This window comes from Salmo salar, chromosome 03 (assembly GCF_965601325.2).
Source record: "Salmo salar chromosome 03, fSalSal1, whole genome shotgun sequence".
Classification (NCBI taxonomy): Eukaryota; Metazoa; Chordata; class Actinopteri; order Salmoniformes; family Salmonidae; genus Salmo; species Salmo salar.
The window spans coordinates 98,638,026-98,656,096 of record NC_138293.1 but is presented as its reverse complement, the minus strand read 5'-3'; the positions used below and the strand labels follow the sequence as shown (position 1 = coordinate 98,656,096).

The 18,071-nt window shown below is 41.8% G+C and overlaps 1 protein-coding gene across 1 annotated transcript in view; it reads right to left on the bottom strand.

Moving 5' to 3' along the window:
• The window catches only part of LOC106591937 (multidrug resistance-associated protein 1), a 110,109-nt gene extending 99,837 nt beyond the window's left edge, over positions 1 to 10,272 (bottom strand). The window contains 2 exon segments of the mRNA XM_082972938.1: positions 7,137 to 7,313; positions 10,119 to 10,272. Coding sequence (XP_082829064.1) covers positions 7,137 to 7,313; positions 10,119 to 10,166 — 225 coding nt within the window. The 5' untranslated portion in view covers positions 10,167 to 10,272.
• Positions 10,273 to 18,071: the final 7,799 nt, after the last annotated feature.

The following is an 18,071-nucleotide window of genomic DNA, read 5'->3' as shown; positions in this document are numbered from 1 at the left end:
TGTTAGCTTGCTATATATGTTTCTCTGGTTGTTCAGAGAGAGAGTGTGTTAGCTTGCTATATATGTTTCTCTGGTTGTTCAGAGAGAGAGTGTTAGCTTGCTATATATGTTTCTCTGGTTGTTCAGAGAGAGAGTGTTAGCTTGCTATATATGTTTCTCTGGTTGTTCAGAGAGAGAGTGTGTTAGCTTGCTATATATGTTTCTCTGGTTGTTCAGAGAGAGAGAGTGTGTTAGCTTGCTATATATGTTTCTCTGGTTGTTCAGAGAGAGAGAGAGTGTTAGCTTGCTATATATGTTTCTCTGGTTGTTCAGAGAGAGAGTGTTAGCTTGCTATATATGTTTCTCTGGTTGTTCAGAGAGAGAGAGTGTTAGCTTGCTATATATGTTTCTCTGGTTGTTCAGAGAGAGAGAGAGTGTTAGCTTGCTATATATGTTTCTCTGGTTGTTCAGAGAGAGTGTGTTAGCTTGCTATATATGTTTCTCTGGTTGTTCAGAGAGAGAGAGAGTGTTAGCTTGCTATATATGTTTCTCTGGTTGTTCAGAGAGAGAGTGTTAGCTTGCTATATATGTTTCTCTGGTTGTTCAGAGAGAGTGTGTTAGCTTGCTATATATGTTTCTCTGGTTGTTCAGAGAGAGAGAGAGTGTTAGCTTGCTATATATGTTTCTCTGGTTGTTCAGAGAGAGTGTGTTAGCTTGCTATATATGTTTCTCTGGTTGTTCAGAGAGAGAGTGTGTTAGCTTGCTATATATGTTTCTCTGGTTGTTCAGAGAGAGAGAGAGTGTTAGCTTGCTATATATGTTTCTCTGGTTGTTCAGAGAGAGAGTGTGTTAGCTTGCTATATATGTTTCTCTGGTTGTTCAGAGAGAGAGAGTGTGTTAGCTTGCTATATATGTTTCTCTGGTTGTTCAGAGAGAGAGAGAGTGTTAGCTTGCTATATATGTTTCTCTGGTTGTTCAGAGAGAGAGAGTGTTAGCTTGCTATATATGTTTCTCTGGTTGTTCAGAGAGAGAGAGTGTTAGCTTGCTATATATGTTTCTCTGGTTGTTCAGAGAGAGTGTGTTAGCTTGCTATATATGTTTCTCTGGTTGTTCAGAGAGAGAGAGAGTGTTAGCTTGCTATATATGTTTCTCTGGTTGTTCAGAGAGAGAGTGTGTTAGCTTGCTATATATGTTTCTCTGGTTGTTCAGAGAGAGAGAGTGTGTTAGCTTGCTATATATGTTTCTCTGGTTGTTCAGAGAGAGAGTGTTAGCTTGCTATATATGTTTCTCTGGTTGTTCAGAGAGAGAGTGTTAGCTTGCTATATATGTTTCTCTGGTTGTTCAGAGAGAGAGTGTTAGCTTGCTATATATGTTTCTCTGGTTGTTCAGAGAGAGTGTGTTAGCTTGCTATATATGTTTCTCTGGTTGTTCAGAGAGAGAGTGTGTTAGCTTGCTATATATGTTTCTCTGGTTGTTCAGAGAGAGAGTGTTAGCTTGCTATATATGTTTCTCTGGTTGTTCAGAGAGAGAGAGTGTTAGCTTGCTATATATGTTTCTCTGGTTGTTCAGAGAGAGAGAGAGTGTTAGCTTGCTATATATGTTTCTCTGGTTGTTCAGAGAGAGAGAGAGTGTTAGCTTGCTATATATGTTTCTCTGGTTGTTCAGAGAGAGAGTGTTAGCTTGCTATATATGTTTCTCTGGTTGTTCAGAGAGAGAGTGTTAGCTTGCTATATATGTTTCTCTGGTTGTTCAGAGAGATAGAGAGTGTTATCTTGCTATATATGTTTCTCTGGTTGTTCAGAGAGAGAGTGTTAGCTTGCTATATATGTTTCTCTGGTTGTTCAGAGAGAGTGTGTTAGCTTGCTATATATGTTTCTCTGGTTGTTCAGAGAGAGAGAGAGTGTTAGCTTGCTATATATGTTTCTCTGGTTGTTCAGAGAGAGAGTGTTAGCTTGCTATATATGTTTCTCTGGTTGTTCAGAGAGAGTGTGTTAGCTTGCTATATATGTTTCTCTGGTTGTTCAGAGAGAGAGAGTGTTAGCTTGCTATATATGTTTCTCTGGTTGTTCAGAGAGAGAGTGTTAGCTTGCTATATATGTTTCTCTGGTTGTTCAGAGAGAGTGTGTTAGCTTGCTATATATGTTTCTCTGGTTGTTCAGAGAGAGTGAGAGAGACTGTTAGCTTGCTATATATGTTTCTCTGGTTGTTCAGAGAGAGAGAGAGAGACTGTTAGCTTGCTATATATGTTTCTCTGGTTGTTCAGAGAGAGTGTGTTAGCTTGCTATATATGTTTCTCTGGTTGTTCAGAGAGAGAGAGTGTGTTAGCTTGCTATACATGTTTCTCTGGTTGTTCAGAGAGAGAGTGTTAGCTTGCTATATATGTTTCTCTGGTTGTTCAGAGAGAGAGTGTTAGCTTGCTATATATGTTTCTCTGGTTGTTCAGAGAGAGAGTGTGTTAGCTTGCTATATATGTTTCTCTGGTTGTTCAGAGAGAGAGTGTTAGCTTGCTATATATGTTTCTCTGGTTGTTCAGAGAGAGAGTGTGTTAGCTTGCTATATATGTTTCTCTGGTTGTTCAGAGAGAGAGAGTGTTAGCTTGCTATATATGTTTCTCTGGTTGTTCAGAGAGAGAGAGAGTGTTAGCTTGCTATATATGTTTCTCTGGTTGTTCAGAGAGAGAGTGTTAGCTTGCTATATATGTTTCTCTGGTTGTTCAGAGAGAGTGTGTTAGCTTGCTATATATGTTTCTCTGGTTGTTCAGAGAGATAGAGAGTGTTAGCTTGCTATATATGTTTCTCTGGTTGTTCAGAGAGAGTGTTAGCTTGCTATATATGTTTCTCTGGTTGTTCAGAGAGAGAGAGAGAGTGTTAGCTTGCTATATATGTTTCTCTGGTTGTTCAGAGAGAGAGTGTTAGCTTGCTATATATGTTTCTCTGGTTGTTCAGAGAGAGAGTGTGTTAGCTTGCTATATATGTTTCTCTGGTTGTTCAGAGAGAGAGAGAGAGTGTTAGCTTGCTATATATGTTTCTCTGGTTGTTCAGAGAGAGAGTGTGTTAGCTTGCTATATATGTTTCTCTGGTTGTTCAGAGAGAGTGTTAGCTTGCTATATATGTTTCTCTGGTTGTTCAGAGAGAGAGAGAGTGTTAGCTTGCTATATATGTTTCTCTGGTTGTTCAGAGAGAGAGTGTTAGCTTGCTATATATGTTTCTCTGGTTGTTCAGAGAGAGAGAGAGTGTTAGCTTGCTATATATGTTTCTCTGGTTGTTCAGAGAGAGTGTGTTAGCTTGCTATATATGTTTCTCTGGTTGTTCAGAGAGAGTGTTAGCTTGCTATATATGTTTCTCTGGTTGTTCAGAGAGAGAGAGTGTGTTAGCTTGCTATATATGTTTCTCTGGTTGTTCAGAGAGAGAGTGTTAGCTTGCTATATATGTTTCTCTGGTTGTTCAGAGAGAGAGAGTGTGTTAGCTTGCTATATATGTTTCTCTGGTTGTTCAGAGAGAGTGTGTTAGCTTGCTATATATGTTTCTCTGGTTGTTCAGAGAGATAGAGAGTGTTAGCTTGCTATATATGTTTCTCTGGTTGTTCAGAGAGAGAGTGTGTTAGCTTGCTATATATGTTTCTCTGGTTGTTCAGAGAGAGAGTGTTAGCTTGCTATATATGTTTCTCTGGTTGTTCAGAGAGAGAGTGTTAGCTTGCTATATATGTTTCTCTGGTTGTTCAGAGAGAGAGTGTGTTAGCTTGCTATATATGTTTCTCTGGTTGTTCAGAGAGAGAGTGTTAGCTTGCTATATATGTTTCTCTGGTTGTTCAGAGAGAGTGTGTTAGCTTGCTATATATGTTTCTCTGGTTGTTCAGAGAGAGAGTGTGTTAGCTTGCTATATATGTTTCTCTGGTTGTTCAGAGAGAGTGTGTTAGCTTGCTATATATGTTTCTCTGGTTGTTCAGAGAGAGAGTGTTAGCTTGCTATATATGTTTCTCTGGTTGTTCAGAGAGAGAGAGTGTTAGCTTGCTATATATGTTTCTCTGGTTGTTCAGAGAGAGAGTGTTAGCTTGCTATATATGTTTCTCTGGTTGTTCAGAGAGAGTGTGTTAGCTTGCTATATATGTTTCTCTGGTTGTTCAGAGAGAGAGTGTTAGCTTGCTATATATGTTTCTCTGGTTGTTCAGAGAGAGAGAGAGTGTTAGCTTGCTATATATGTTTCTCTGGTTGTTCAGAGAGAGAGTGTGTTAGCTTGCTATATATGTTTCTCTGGTTGTTCAGAGAGAGAGTGTGTTAGCTTGCTATATATGTTTCTCTGGTTGTTCAGAGAGAGAGAGTGTTAGCTTGCTATATATGTTTCTCTGGTTGTTCAGAGAGAGAGTGTGTTAGCTTGCTATATATGTTTCTCTGGTTGTTCAGAGAGAGAGAGTGTTAGCTTGCTATATATGTTTCTCTGGTTGTTCAGAGAGAGTGTGTTAGCTTGCTATATATGTTTCTCTGGTTGTTCAGGGAGAGAGTGTTAGCTTGCTATATATGTTTCTCTGGTTGTTCAGAGAGAGAGAGTGTGTTAGCTTGCTATATATGTTTCTCTGGTTGTTCAGAGAGAGAGAGTGTTAGCTTGCTATATATGTTTCTCTGGTTGTTCAGAGAGAGAGTGTTAGCTTGCTATATATGTTTCTCTGGATGTTCAGAGAGAGAGTGTTAGCTTGCTATATATGTTTCTCTGGTTGTTCAGAGAGAGTGTGTTAGCTTGCTATATATGTTTCTCTGGTTGTTCAGAGAGAGAGTGTGTTAGCTTGCTATATATGTTTCTCTGGTTGTTCAGAGAGAGAGAGTGTGTTAGCTTGCTATATATGTTTCTCTGGTTGTTCAGAGAGAGAGAGTGTTAGCTTGCTATATATGTTTCTCTGGTTGTTCAGAGAGAGAGAGTGTGTTAGCTTGCTATATATTTTTCTCTGGTTGTTCATATATTCAGTTTGGGGTCACTTACAGTGGGGGAAAAAAGTATTTGATCCCCTGCTGATTTTGTACGTTTGCCCACTGACAAAGAAAGGATCAGTCTATAATTTTAATGGTAGGTTTATTTGAACAGTGAGAGACAGAATAACAACAAAAATATCCAGAAAAAAGCATGTCAAAAATGTTATAAATTGATATGCATTTTAATGAGGGAAATAAGTATTTGACCCCCTCTCAATCAGAAAGATTTCTGGCTCCCAGGTGTCTTTTATACAGGTAACGAGCTGAGATTATGAGCACACTCTTAAAGGGAGTGCTCCTAACAGCAGCTTGTTACCTGTAAAAAAGACACATGTCCACAGAAGCAATCAATCAATCAGATTCCAAACTCTCCACCATGGCCAAGACCAAAGAGCTCTCCAAGGATGTCAGGGACAAGATTGTAGACCTACACAAGGCTGGAATGGGCTACAAGACCATCGCCAAGCAGCTTGGTGAGAAGGTGACAACATTTGGTGCGATTATTCGCAAATGGAAGAAACACAAAAGAACTGTCAATCTCCCTCGGCCTGGGGCTCCATGCAAGATCTCACCTCGTGGAGTTGCAATGATCATGAGAACGGTGAGGAATCAGCCCAGAACTACACGGGAGGATCTTGTCAATGATCTCAAGGCATCTGGGACCATAGTCACCAAGAAAACAATGGGTAACCCACTACACCGTGAAGGACTGAAATCCTGCAGCGCCCGCAAGGTCCCCCTGCTCAAGAATACATATACAGGCCCGTCTGAAGTCTGCCAATGAACATCTGAATGACTCAGAGGACATCTGGGTGAAAGTGTTGTGGTCAGATGAGACCAAAATGGAGCTCTTTGGCATCAACTCAACTCGCCATGTTTGGAGGAGGAGGAATGCTGCCTATGACCCCAAGAACACCATCTCCACCGTCAAACATGTAGGTGGAAACATTATGCTTTGGGGGTGTTTTTCTGCTAAGGGGACAGGACAACTTCACCGCATCAAAGGGACGATGAACGGGGCCATGTACCGTCAAATCTTGGGTGAGAACCTCCTTCCCTCAGCCAGGGCATTGAAAATGGGTCGTGGATGGGTATTCCAGCATGACAATGACCCAAAACACATGGCCAAGGCAACAAAGGAGTGGCTCAAGAAGAAGCACATTAAGGTCCTGGAGTGGCCTAGCCAGTCTCCAGTTTTGTTGTTATTCTGTCTCTCACTGTTCAAATAAATCTACTATTAAACTTATAGACTGATCATTTCTTTGTAAGTGGGCAAACGTACAAAATCAGCAGGGGATCAAATACTTTTTCCCCCCACTGTAGAAATGTCCGTGTTTTTGAAAGAAAAGCACATTTTTTGTCCATTAAAATAACATCAAACTGATCAGTCTACAGTGTAGACATTGTTAATGTTGTAAATGACCATTGTAGCTGGAAACGGCTGATTTTTTATGGAATAACTACATAGGCGTACAGAGGCCCATTATCAGCAACCATCACTCCTGTGTTCCAATGGCACGTTGTGTTAGCTAATCCAAGTTTATCATTTTAATAGGCTAATTTATCATTAGAAAACCCTTTTGCAATTATGTTAGCACATCTGAAAACTGTTGTCCTGATTAAAGAAGCAATAAAACTGGCCTTCTTTAGACTAGCTGAGTATCTGGAGCACCAGCATTTGAGGGTTCGACTACAGGCTCAAAATAGCCAGAAACAAAGAACTTTCTTCTGAAACTTGTCAGTCTATTCTTGTTCTGAGAAATTAAGGCTATTTCCATGCGAGAAATTGCCAAGAAACTGAAGATCTCGTACAACACTGTGTACTACTCCCTTCACAGAACAGCGCAAACTGTCTCTAACCAGAATAGAAAGAGGAGTGGGAGGCCCCGGTGCACAACTGAGTAAGAGGACAAGTACATTAGAGTGTCTGGTTTGAGAAACAGACGCCTCACAAGTCCTCAACTGGCAGCTTCATTAAATAGTACCCGCCAAACACCAGTCTCAACGTCAACAGTGAAGAGGCAACTCCGGGATGCTGGTCTTATCTCATTGTAAGAACCGCTGAGACAGACAGACACAGATAACACAGATAACACAGACACATGCAGAAGAACATGGACACGTACACACACCACCACCTCCATCCCAGACTCTCCCTATAAAAACACACACACACAGCCCCCCCCCCTGGACTCACGGTTTTGGCTCTGTTGAGGTGGGTCATGCATATGTAGCCCCGGTCATGGCTTTTGAGGTACAGGAAATAGATTGGGGCACAGACCCAGAGGTAGAGACAGGGGACCCATACCAGCACTGTGCTCTGAAAGCACTGGGTCAGATCTGGGTTTCCCACGTGCCACGTACGGTTCCAATCCTGGGGGGGGGGGGAAATAAATGACAGATGACTGAGAGACACAACAGCTCATTCAACATAGTTTTGATAAGGACATGGTGACCTAAGCAGAAAGAGACTGGCACCCAGACAGGGCAGGCTAATAAATGACACCCTATGGGACCTGGGCAAATGTAGTGCACTATACAGGGAATAGGGAACCATTTGGGGTCAAACGTAGTGCACTATATAGGGAATAGGGTTCCATTTGGGGTCCAAAGTAGTGCTGTATATAGGGAATAGGGAACCATTTGGGGTCAAAAGTAGTGCACTATACAGGGAACAGGGTGCCATTGGGGGTCAAAAGTAGTGCACTATATATGGGACACAACCTCAGACTGCTGTGTTCAGATAGTGAATTATGACAAGGCCTAATGTTAGTAGAGCTACAGAGACTAATACATTCATACAAAACACCAGGCTACATAACTACACCTTGTGTGGAAACACACAGAGTGTGTGTGTGTGTGTGTGTGTGTGTGTGTGTGTGTGTGTGTGTGTGTGTGTGTGTGTGTGTGTGTGTGTGTGTGTGTGGACGACCACAGCGTCTGTTCTTCATCTCAGTGAATGAGGTGTTTCTAATAAAGCCCACATAAACATTCCTGCCTTGGCACAAAGGAGGGAACTGGAGGCAGGGTGCCAGGCCTGCCACACACAGACACAACTTCCTCTCTCGTTCCTTTACTAAAGTCTATCGCTTTTGGCTGTATTGTTTGATAACACTTTACCAAAATCCTGAGTTCATAAGGCGTTTATAACACTGATACAACACTGTCATATCACAACAGACACAACAGTGTCACAACACTGAGACAACACTGAGACAGCACTTTCACAACACTGTCAGCACAACACTGAGACAAAACTGTCACGAGACAACACTGAAACCCCGTCACGAGACAATACTGTCACAACACTACACTGAGACAACACTGTCAAGAGACAACACTGTCACAACACAACACTGAGACAACACAATCACGAGACAACACTGTCACGAGACAACACTGTCACAACACTGTCACAACACTGTCACGAGACAACACGATCACGAGACAACACTGTCACGACACTGTCACGAGACAACACTGACACAACACTGTCACAACATGTTATGACAGCTGTTTTTACCTGAATCCTGAGTCATACTGTGTATGTGTTCAATAACCCTACTGTTTAATCAGTCTGACCATGGCTACTAAAGGACAAGCAACTCCAAGGTACTCATGACCAGTGACCAGTTCAGTGATTTTGGAAAGCACTTGTCTCAATACCCTTTGGCTTGGCTCTTACCCCTTTGGAATTTGTTTGGTTCAATAACTGAGCCAGTGAATAGACAACAAAGCCCGGTAGAATATAGAAGTGTACAATCACACTACCAGGTCTCTCATAACAGGTTCCAAAGGGTTGTGGGAATGGGTGATGAGATTGCATGTTATCATAACTCAGGAAGCCATAGACCTTATTGACAAAATGCATGTTATTAGGCCTAACAGTCTCTGAAATCCCATACCTAGAACAACAGCTGGAACATTGTGGAAGGCAAGGCAACCCGTCTGCTTAGCGAGACTAGGCCTAACACTAATTAGACCTACACCCTGTTATTAACATTTGGGCAAATGGACCTCTAACACTTGTAGCTAAATTCCTTAGGTCATGCTGAGCAAAGCCCTATCTAGCCAGCCCAGCTGACAGTTTACTTATTAGGCAACATAGATAGATTCTATCTGCATGACATAACATTATGTGTCACTTCAAATATGTGTAACTCTTTTGGGCTCCCGAGTGGGGCAGCGGTCTAAGGCACTGCGTCTCAGTGCTAGAGGCGTCACTACAGACCCTGGTTTGATCCCGGGCTGCATCATAACCGGGCGTGATTGGGTGTCCCATAGGGCGGCGCACAATTGGCCCAGCATCGTTAGGGTTTGGCCGGGGGGAGGCCGTCATTGTAAATAGAGGTTGTTCTTAACTGACTTGCCTAGTTAATCTTCTAGTTCAGTGTCATAACAAGTTTGGTAGTATGTGTGGAATCCAACATGATTTGACAATAGGTTTCTAGTTAGTTTTTGGGGGTTTCTAACTAGTTAATGTAATAATAATGTCCTCTCTATGTTGCTGCTACTCGTAGTGGATGGTGTGTACAGGTTTTAACAAAGTCATCTTGCAACAGCTGATAGACTTGCTGTAGCATTCACAAGCGTTCTTGTGTTGTGGACCTTGCTAGCAAGAGAGGCTTGCCATCATACCTGGGTGTTATGTCTTGAAAGTTACCTAGCGAACATTTAATCGAAACACTTTGCTCCATCATCAACAAAGCAGAGGTAGTGTGAGACTCGAATGAAGGTGTTAGAATAGATTGAGTTTTAGCTAGCAGGTTAGCTAACATAATAGGAATCAATGGTGTTTAATCACTGAAATATGTTAAGCTAGCTAGACACAACTTCACAATCGTCGACTTTTACTAATAGTGATATACCTTTTTAAATGCACTATCACGTTATTTCAACCTCTATTTCACACATTATTAATAAAATTAAGCTTAGCTAACACATTCCAACCGGCATAACGACGGCCTTGCTAACTAACCTAGCTAGCTACTGTTAGCTAACGCTAGTGTTACCAAAGACAGTACAGTAACGTTGTAATATTACCACGCTTAGTTCAGGCAGACACCGTCATTACAAGCAAAGCCGCTGATAGCAAGCTGGAAAACAACTGTTGGCGTCAACATTGTAAAGCAGCTAAAGACAGCGAGTTGGCTAGCTCGGTCGGAACAGTGGAACTTACCCAAAACGGGTCGGAACCGTCCGCACTGCAGAACTTGTCCAAACCCATTCGCGGTTGTTCAAGTTCTCCTCTGATAATTTGGGTTTACGACGCTACCGCTTTGATTTGGTTTCATAAGCGCACTTCTGTTGGCGCTCCTGTAAACAAGATAGAAGGTTACCGCTAGGGGACGCTATAACTCAATCGGTAACAGTGCGTTTAGCTGGTGTGTGTGTATATGTGTGTGTGTGTCACTTGTTATTTTACTCTGTGGGGGGCCACCGCTGGTGTGCATGCAGGTCTATTTAAAACCTCTAGAATAACGTGCAAATAGCACACTTTTCCCTATGGACCCTGGTCAAAAGTAGTGCACTATATAGGGAATAAGGTGTATTTTTTTCATTTCAGAAAGGAGTGTAACAACAGGGCCCTCAGAAAGTATTCACACCCCTTGACTTTATCCATATTATTTTGTGTTACAGCCGGAATTCAAAATGGATTGTGTCACTGATCTACACACAGTATCCCATAATGGAATTATGATTGGATACATTTTTACAAAATAATAAAAAATGAAAAGCTGGTATTGAATCAATAAGTATTCAACTCCTTTGTTATGGCAAGCCGAAATAAGTTCAGGAGTAACAATGTGCTTAACAAGTCACATAATAAGTTGCATGGACTCACTCTGACTGCAATAATAGTGTTTAAGATCATTTTGAAATGACTACCCCATCTCTTTACTCCACACATACAATTATCTGTAAGGTCCCTCAGTCGAGCAGTGAATTTCAAGCACAGATTCAAGCACAAATAAGAGGGAGGTTTTCCAATGCCCCGCAAAGAACGGCAACTATTGGTCGATGGGAATGAAAAAAATATATTCCTTTTCAGCATGGTGCAGTTATTACTTCCACTTTGGATGGTGTATCAATACACCCAGTCACTACAAAGATACAAGCGCCCTTCCTAACTCAGTTGCCAGAGAGGAAGGAAAACGCTCAGGGAGGAAACCGCTCATGAGGCTAATGGTGACTTAAAACAGTTGCATAGTTTAATGGCTGTGATAGGAGAAAACTGAGGATGGACAAACAATATTATAGTTACTCCACAATACTAACATAAATGAGGGAAAAGAAGAAAGGAATACAAATATTCCAAAACATACATCCTGTTTGCAATAAGGCGCTAAAGTAATTCTGCAAAAGATGTGGCAAAGAAAGGAACTTTTGGTCCTAAATACAAAGCATTATGTTTGGGGCAAAACCAACACATGCACACATCACTGAGTACCACGCTTCATATTTTCAAGCATGGTGGTGGCTGCATCATGTTATGGGTATGCTTGTCATCGGCAAGGACTCGTTTTTCAGGATAAAAAGTAACAGAATAGAGCTAAATACAGGCAAAATCCTAGAGGAAAACCTGGTTCAATCTGCTTTCCACCAGACAGTCAGAGACAAATTCACCTTTCAGCAGGACAAATACCTAAAACACAAGGCCAAATATACAAGTCAACATTGAATGTTCCTTCATGGCATAGTTATAGTTTTGACTTAAATCGTCTTGAAATCTATGACAAGACGAGAAAATGGCTGTCAAGCAATGATCAACAACCAACTTGACAGAGCTTGAAGAATTTTAGAAAGAATAATGTGCAAATATTGTACAACCCAGGTGTGTAAAGCTCTTAGAGACTTACCCAGAAAGACTCACAGCTGTAATCACTGCCAAAGGTGATTCTAACATCTATTGACTCAGGAGGTTGACTACTTATCTAATTAGGATATATTAGCGTTTTATTTTCCATTAATAAAATAAAACAATATTCAAAATGTTCTTCCACTTTGAAATTACAGATTATTTGGTGTAGATCTTTGACAAAAAAAAAGACAATTTAATCCATTTGAATCACACTTCATAACACAACAAAATGTGGAAAAAATCAAGGTGAGGGAATACTTTCTGAAGGCCCTGTAATTTACCCCCACATCCTGGCTGCTGTCTCATCCATAAAAGGCATTGTATGTGTCCCAAATGGCACCCTATTCCTTACATAGATCACTGCTCTGGTCAAAAGTAGTGCACTATGTAGGGAATAGGGTGCCATTTGGGATGCAGGCATACCCACTGCTGTCTCATCCTTATATGGTCCTTTTCCCTTGGGTCAGTTTGATCATTTGAATAACCATACAGAGCAATACCGTGTAGCACTAGATCTGGAGAGCTACAGAGACGTACCGTGTTGATATAGCTTAGTCCTAGGCCTGGAGAGCTACAGAGAGACACCATGTTGATATAGCTTAGTCCTAGGCCTGGAGAGCTACAGAGACGTACCGTGTTGATATAGCTTAGTCCTAGGCCTGGAGAGCTACAGAGAGACACCATGTTGATATAGCTTAGTCCTAGGCCTGGAGAGCTGGCCACAAGTGGTGTTAGAAATAAATGATGCTCCCCACTGTCTCCTAGTGTGGGTATATGGTAATGATACCTGTCTCCTAGTGCAGGTATATGGTAATGATACCTGTCTCCTATTGGGGGTATATGGTAATGATACCTGTCTCCTAGTGCGGGTATATGGTAATGATACCTGTCTCCTATTGGGGGTATATGGTAATGATACCTGTCTCCTAGTGCGGGTATATGGTAATGATACCTGTCTCCTAGTGCGGGTATATGGTAATGATACCTGTCTCCTATTGGGGGTATATGGTAATGATACCTGTCTCCTATTGGGGGTATATGGTAATGATACCTGTCTCCTAGTGGGGGTATATGGTAATGATACCTGTCTCCTATTGGGGGTATATGGTAATGATACCTGTCTCCTATTGGGGGTATATGGTAATGATACCTGTCTCCTAGTGGGGGTATATGGTAATGATACCTGTCTCCTATTGGGGGTATATGGTAATGATACCTGTCTCCTAGTGGGGATATATGGTAATGATACCTGTCTCCTATTGGGGGTATATGGTAATGATACCTGTCTCCTATTGGGGGTATATGGTAATGATACCTGTCTCCTAGTGCGGGTATATGGTAATGATACCTGTCTCCTAGTGGGGGTATACAGTGAGGGAAAAAGTATTTGATCCCCTGCTGATTTTGTACGTTTGCCCACTTACAAAGAAATGATCAGTCTATAATTTTAATGGTAGGTTTATATGAACAGTGAGAGACAGAATAACAACAAAAAAATCCAGAAAAATGCATGTCAAAAATGTTATAAAATGATTTGCATTTTAATGAGGGAAATAAGTATTTGACCCCCTCTGCAAAACATGACTTAGTACTTGGTGGCAAAACCCTTGTTGGCAATCACAGAGGTCAGACATTTCTTGTAGTTGGCCACCAGGTTTGCACACATCTCAGGAGGGATTTTGTCCCACTCCTCTTTGCAGATCTTCTCCAAGTCATTAAGGTTTCGAGGCTGACGTTTGACAACTCGAACCTTCAGCTCCCTCCACAAATTTTCACCTTCTCACCAAGCTCCTTGGCGATGGTCTTGTAGCCCATTCCAGCCTTGATACCTACAATCTTGTCCCTGACATCCTTGGAGAGCTCTTTGGTCTTGGCTATGGTGGAGAGTTTGGAATCTGATTGATTGATTGCTTCTGTGCAGGTGTCTTTTATACAGGTAACAAGCTGAGATTAGGAGCACTCCCTTTAAGAGGTCAAATACTTATTTCCCTCATTAAAATGCAAATCAATTTATAACATTTTTGACATGCGTTTTTCTGGATTTTTGTTGTTGTTATTCTGTCTCTCACTGTTCAAATAAACCTACCATTAAAATTATAGACTGATCATTTCTTTGTCAGTGGGCAAACGTACAAAATCAGCAGGGGATCAAATACTTTCCCCCCTCACTGTAGGGTAATGATACCTGTCTCCTATGGGGGGGGGTATAGGGTAATGATACCTGTCTCATAGTGGGGGTATAGGGTAATGATACCTGTCTCCTATGGGGGGGGGGGTATAGGGTAATGATACCTGTCTCATAGTGGGGGTATAGGGTAATGATACCTGTCTCATAGTGGGGGTATAGGGTAATGATACCTGTCTCCTAGAGGGGGTATAGGGTAATGATAGCTGTCTCATAGTGGGGGTATAGGGTAATGATACCTGTCTCCTAGAGGGGGGTATAGGGTAATGATACCTGTCTCATAGTGGGGGGTATAGGGTAATGATACCTGTCTCATATTGGGGGGGGGGGGGGGGGTATAGGGTAATGATACCTGTCTCCTAGAGGGGGGTATAGGGTAATGATACCTGTCTCCTAGAGGGGGGTATAGGGTAATGATACCTGTCTCCTAGAGGGGGGTATAGGGTAATGATACCTGTCTCATAGTGGGGGGTATATGGTAATGATACCTGTCTCATATTGGGGGGGTATAGGGTAATGATACCTCTCTCCTATTGGGGTTATAGGGTAATGATACCTGTCTCCTAGTGGGGGTATATGGTAATGATACCTGTGTCCTAGTGGGGGGGGGTATAGGGTAATGATACCTGTCTCCTAGTGGGGGTATAGGGTAATGATACCTGTCTAATAGTGGGGGTATATGGTAATGATACCTGTCTCATATTGGGGGGGTATAGGGTAATGATACCTGTCTCCTAGTGGGAGTATAGGGTAAGGATACCTGTCTCATAGTGGGGGTATATGGTAATGATACCTGTCTCATATTGGGGGGGTATAGGGTAATGATACCTGTCTCATAGTGGGGGTATATGGTAATGATACCTGTCTCATAGTGGGGGGGTATATGGTAATGATACCTGTCTCATATTGGGGGGGTATAGGGTAATGATACCTGTCTCATAGTGGGGGTATATGGTAATGATACCTGTCTCCCAGTGGGGGGTATAGGGTAATGATACCTGTCTCATATTGGGGGGGTATAGGGTAATGATACCTGTCTCCCAGTGGGGGGGTATAGGGTAATGATACCTGTCTCATAGTGGGGGTATATGGTAATGATACCTGTCTCATAGTGGGGGGGTATAGGGTAATGATACCTGTCTCATAGTGGGGGTATATGGTAATGATACCTGTCTCCCAGTGGGGGGTATAGGGTAATGATACCTGTCTCATATTGGGGGGGTATAGGGTATTGATACCTGTCTCATAGTGGGGGTATATGGTAATGATACCTGTCTCATATTGGGGGGGTATAGGGTAATGATACCTGTCTCATATTGGGGGGGTATAGGGTAATGATACCTGTCTCATAGTGGGGGTATAGGGTAATGATACCTGTCTCACTCTCTCATTATACTGTCTGTCACACAACCAATGAAGTCGGAAGTTTACATACACCTTAGTCAAATACATTTAAACTCAGTTTTTCACAGTTCCTGACATAGTAAAAATTCCCTGTCTTAGGTCAGTTAGGATCACCACTTTATTTTAAGAATGTGAAATGTCAGAATAATAGTAGAGAGAATGACTTATTTCAGCTTTTATTTCTTTCTTCACATTCCCAGTGGGTCATAAGTTTACATACACTCAATTAGTATTTGTTAGCATTGCCTTTAAATTGTTTAACATGGGTCAAAAGTTTTGGGAGCCTTCCACAAGCTTCCCACAATAAGTTGGGTGAATTTTGGCCTATTCCTCCTGACAGAGTTGGTGTAACTGAGTTAGGTTTTTAGGCCTCCTTGCTCGCACACACTTTTTCAGTTCTGCCCACAAATTTTCTATAGGATTGAGGTCAGGGCTTTGTGATGGCCACTCCAATACCTTGACTTTGTTGTCCTTAAGCCATTTTGCCACAACATTGGAAGTTTGCTTGGGGTCATTGTCCATTTGGAATACCCATTTGCAACCAAGCTTTAACTTCCTGACTGATGTCTTGAGATGTTGCTTTAGTATATCCACATAATTTTCCATCTTCATGATGCCATCTATTTTGTGAAGTGCACCAGTCCCTCCTGCAGCAAAGCACCCCCACAACATGATGCTGCCACCCCCGTGCTTCACGGTTGGGATGGTGTTCTTCGGCTTCCCCCTTTTTTCCTCCAAACATAACGATGGTCATTAGTGCCAATCAGTTCTATTTTTGTTTCATCAGACCAGAGGACATTTCTCCAAAAAGTACAATCTTTGTCCCCATGTGCAGTTGCAAACCGTAGTCTGGCTTTTTTATGGCGGTTTTGGAGCAGTGGCTTCTTCCTTGCTGAGCGGCCTTTCAGGTTATGTCGATATAGGACTCATTTTACAGTGGATATAGATATTTTTGTACCTGTTTCCTCCAGCATCTTCACAAGGTCCTTTGCTGTTGTTCTGGGATTGATTTGCACTTTTTGCATCAAAGTACGTTCATCTCTAGGAGACAGAACGCGTCTCCTTCCTGAGCAGTATGACGGCTGCGTGGTCCCATGGTGTTTATACTTGCGTACTATTGTTTGTACAGATAAACGTGGTACCTTCAGGCATTTGGAAATTGCTCCCAAGGATGAACCAGACTTGTGGAGGTCTACAATTTTTTCTGAGGTCTTGGCTGATTTCTTTTGATTTCCCCATGATGTCAAGCAAGGAGGCACTGAGTTTGAAGGTAGGCCTTGAAATACATCCACAGGTACACCTCTAATTGACTCAAATTATGTCAATTTGCCTATCAGAAGCTTCTAAAGCCATGACATACTTTTCTGGAATTTTCCAAGCTGTTTAAAGACACAGTCAACTTAGTGTATGTACACTTCTGACGCACTGGAATTGTGATACAATGAATTATAAGTGAAATAATCTGTCTGTAAACAATTGTTGAAAATATTACTTGTGTCATGCACAAAGTAGATGTCCTAACCGACTTGCCAAAACTATAGTTTGTTAACAAGAAATTTGTGGTGTGGTTGAAAAACGAGTTTTAATGACTCCAACCTAAGTGTATGTAAACTTCTGACTTCAACTGTACCCTAACCACACAGACATCAGTATCTCTCTCCCTCTATATCTCTCTCTATCTATCTTGCACTCACTGTCTCTCTCACTGTCTCTCTCTGCATGCCTCTCCCCCTCTCTCTCTACCCATCTCTCTCTTTATCTCTCTCTGCATGCCTCTCCCCCTCTCTCTCTACCCATCTCTCTCTTTATCTCTCTCTCCCCTCTCTCTCCCCCTCCCTCTCTTTACATTTCTACAGACGATCATACATATGGTAACACACAGCAGAGTTCCAGATCATAAGGCATTATGACACAGACAAGGATAAGGTTCAGTCCACAGTTAGTTTCAACTATGTCCTTACATGCACTTGAGCCAAGTAGGCCATTGACTCTGAGTAAATAGAATGCAAAATATCTTCAAGATAGCATTGAAAGCATTAAACACATAATATGTGTCCCAAATGACACCCTATTCCCTATATAAGGCATTACTTTTGACCATAGCTCTGTGGGCCCTGGCCACCCTGATAAAAAGCAGTGCACTATATAGGGAATAGGGTGTCATTTGGGATTCAAGAGCTGGTTCATTTCCATGCATTTCCATGGACTGTAATTCCTAATTATGCCACATATCTTGATCCTTCCTCGTTGAGCACACAAACTCTGTCAGGAGAGAGAAAGAGAGAGAGAGAGAGAGAGAGAGAGAGAGAGGAGAGAGAGAGAGAGAGAGGAGAGAGAAAGAGAAAGAAAGAGCACAATATTTAGGCTACAGATAAACACAAAAATTAGATAAACAAAAAAAACATATCCTTAGGCTATATTGTAAACATTCTCCTTTCAAATTGTGGCATTTAGATAAAAGGTTAATAGGCCGATACATGTTTCATTTGTTGTAATCATGGTATGCTATTCCATAAAAGACATAAACGTTTTATTTCATTCATTACAAAGAAGTGCTCTGGCAGTAGGATTGAATAGGCCTAAGTCACCATGTGTGGAAGGTGAGCGTCCTAGCTAACCTGGTCATGCCAAGGAGTGGAATGACAGCACAAACAAACTGGTACCAGGGTACCTCAACGCGT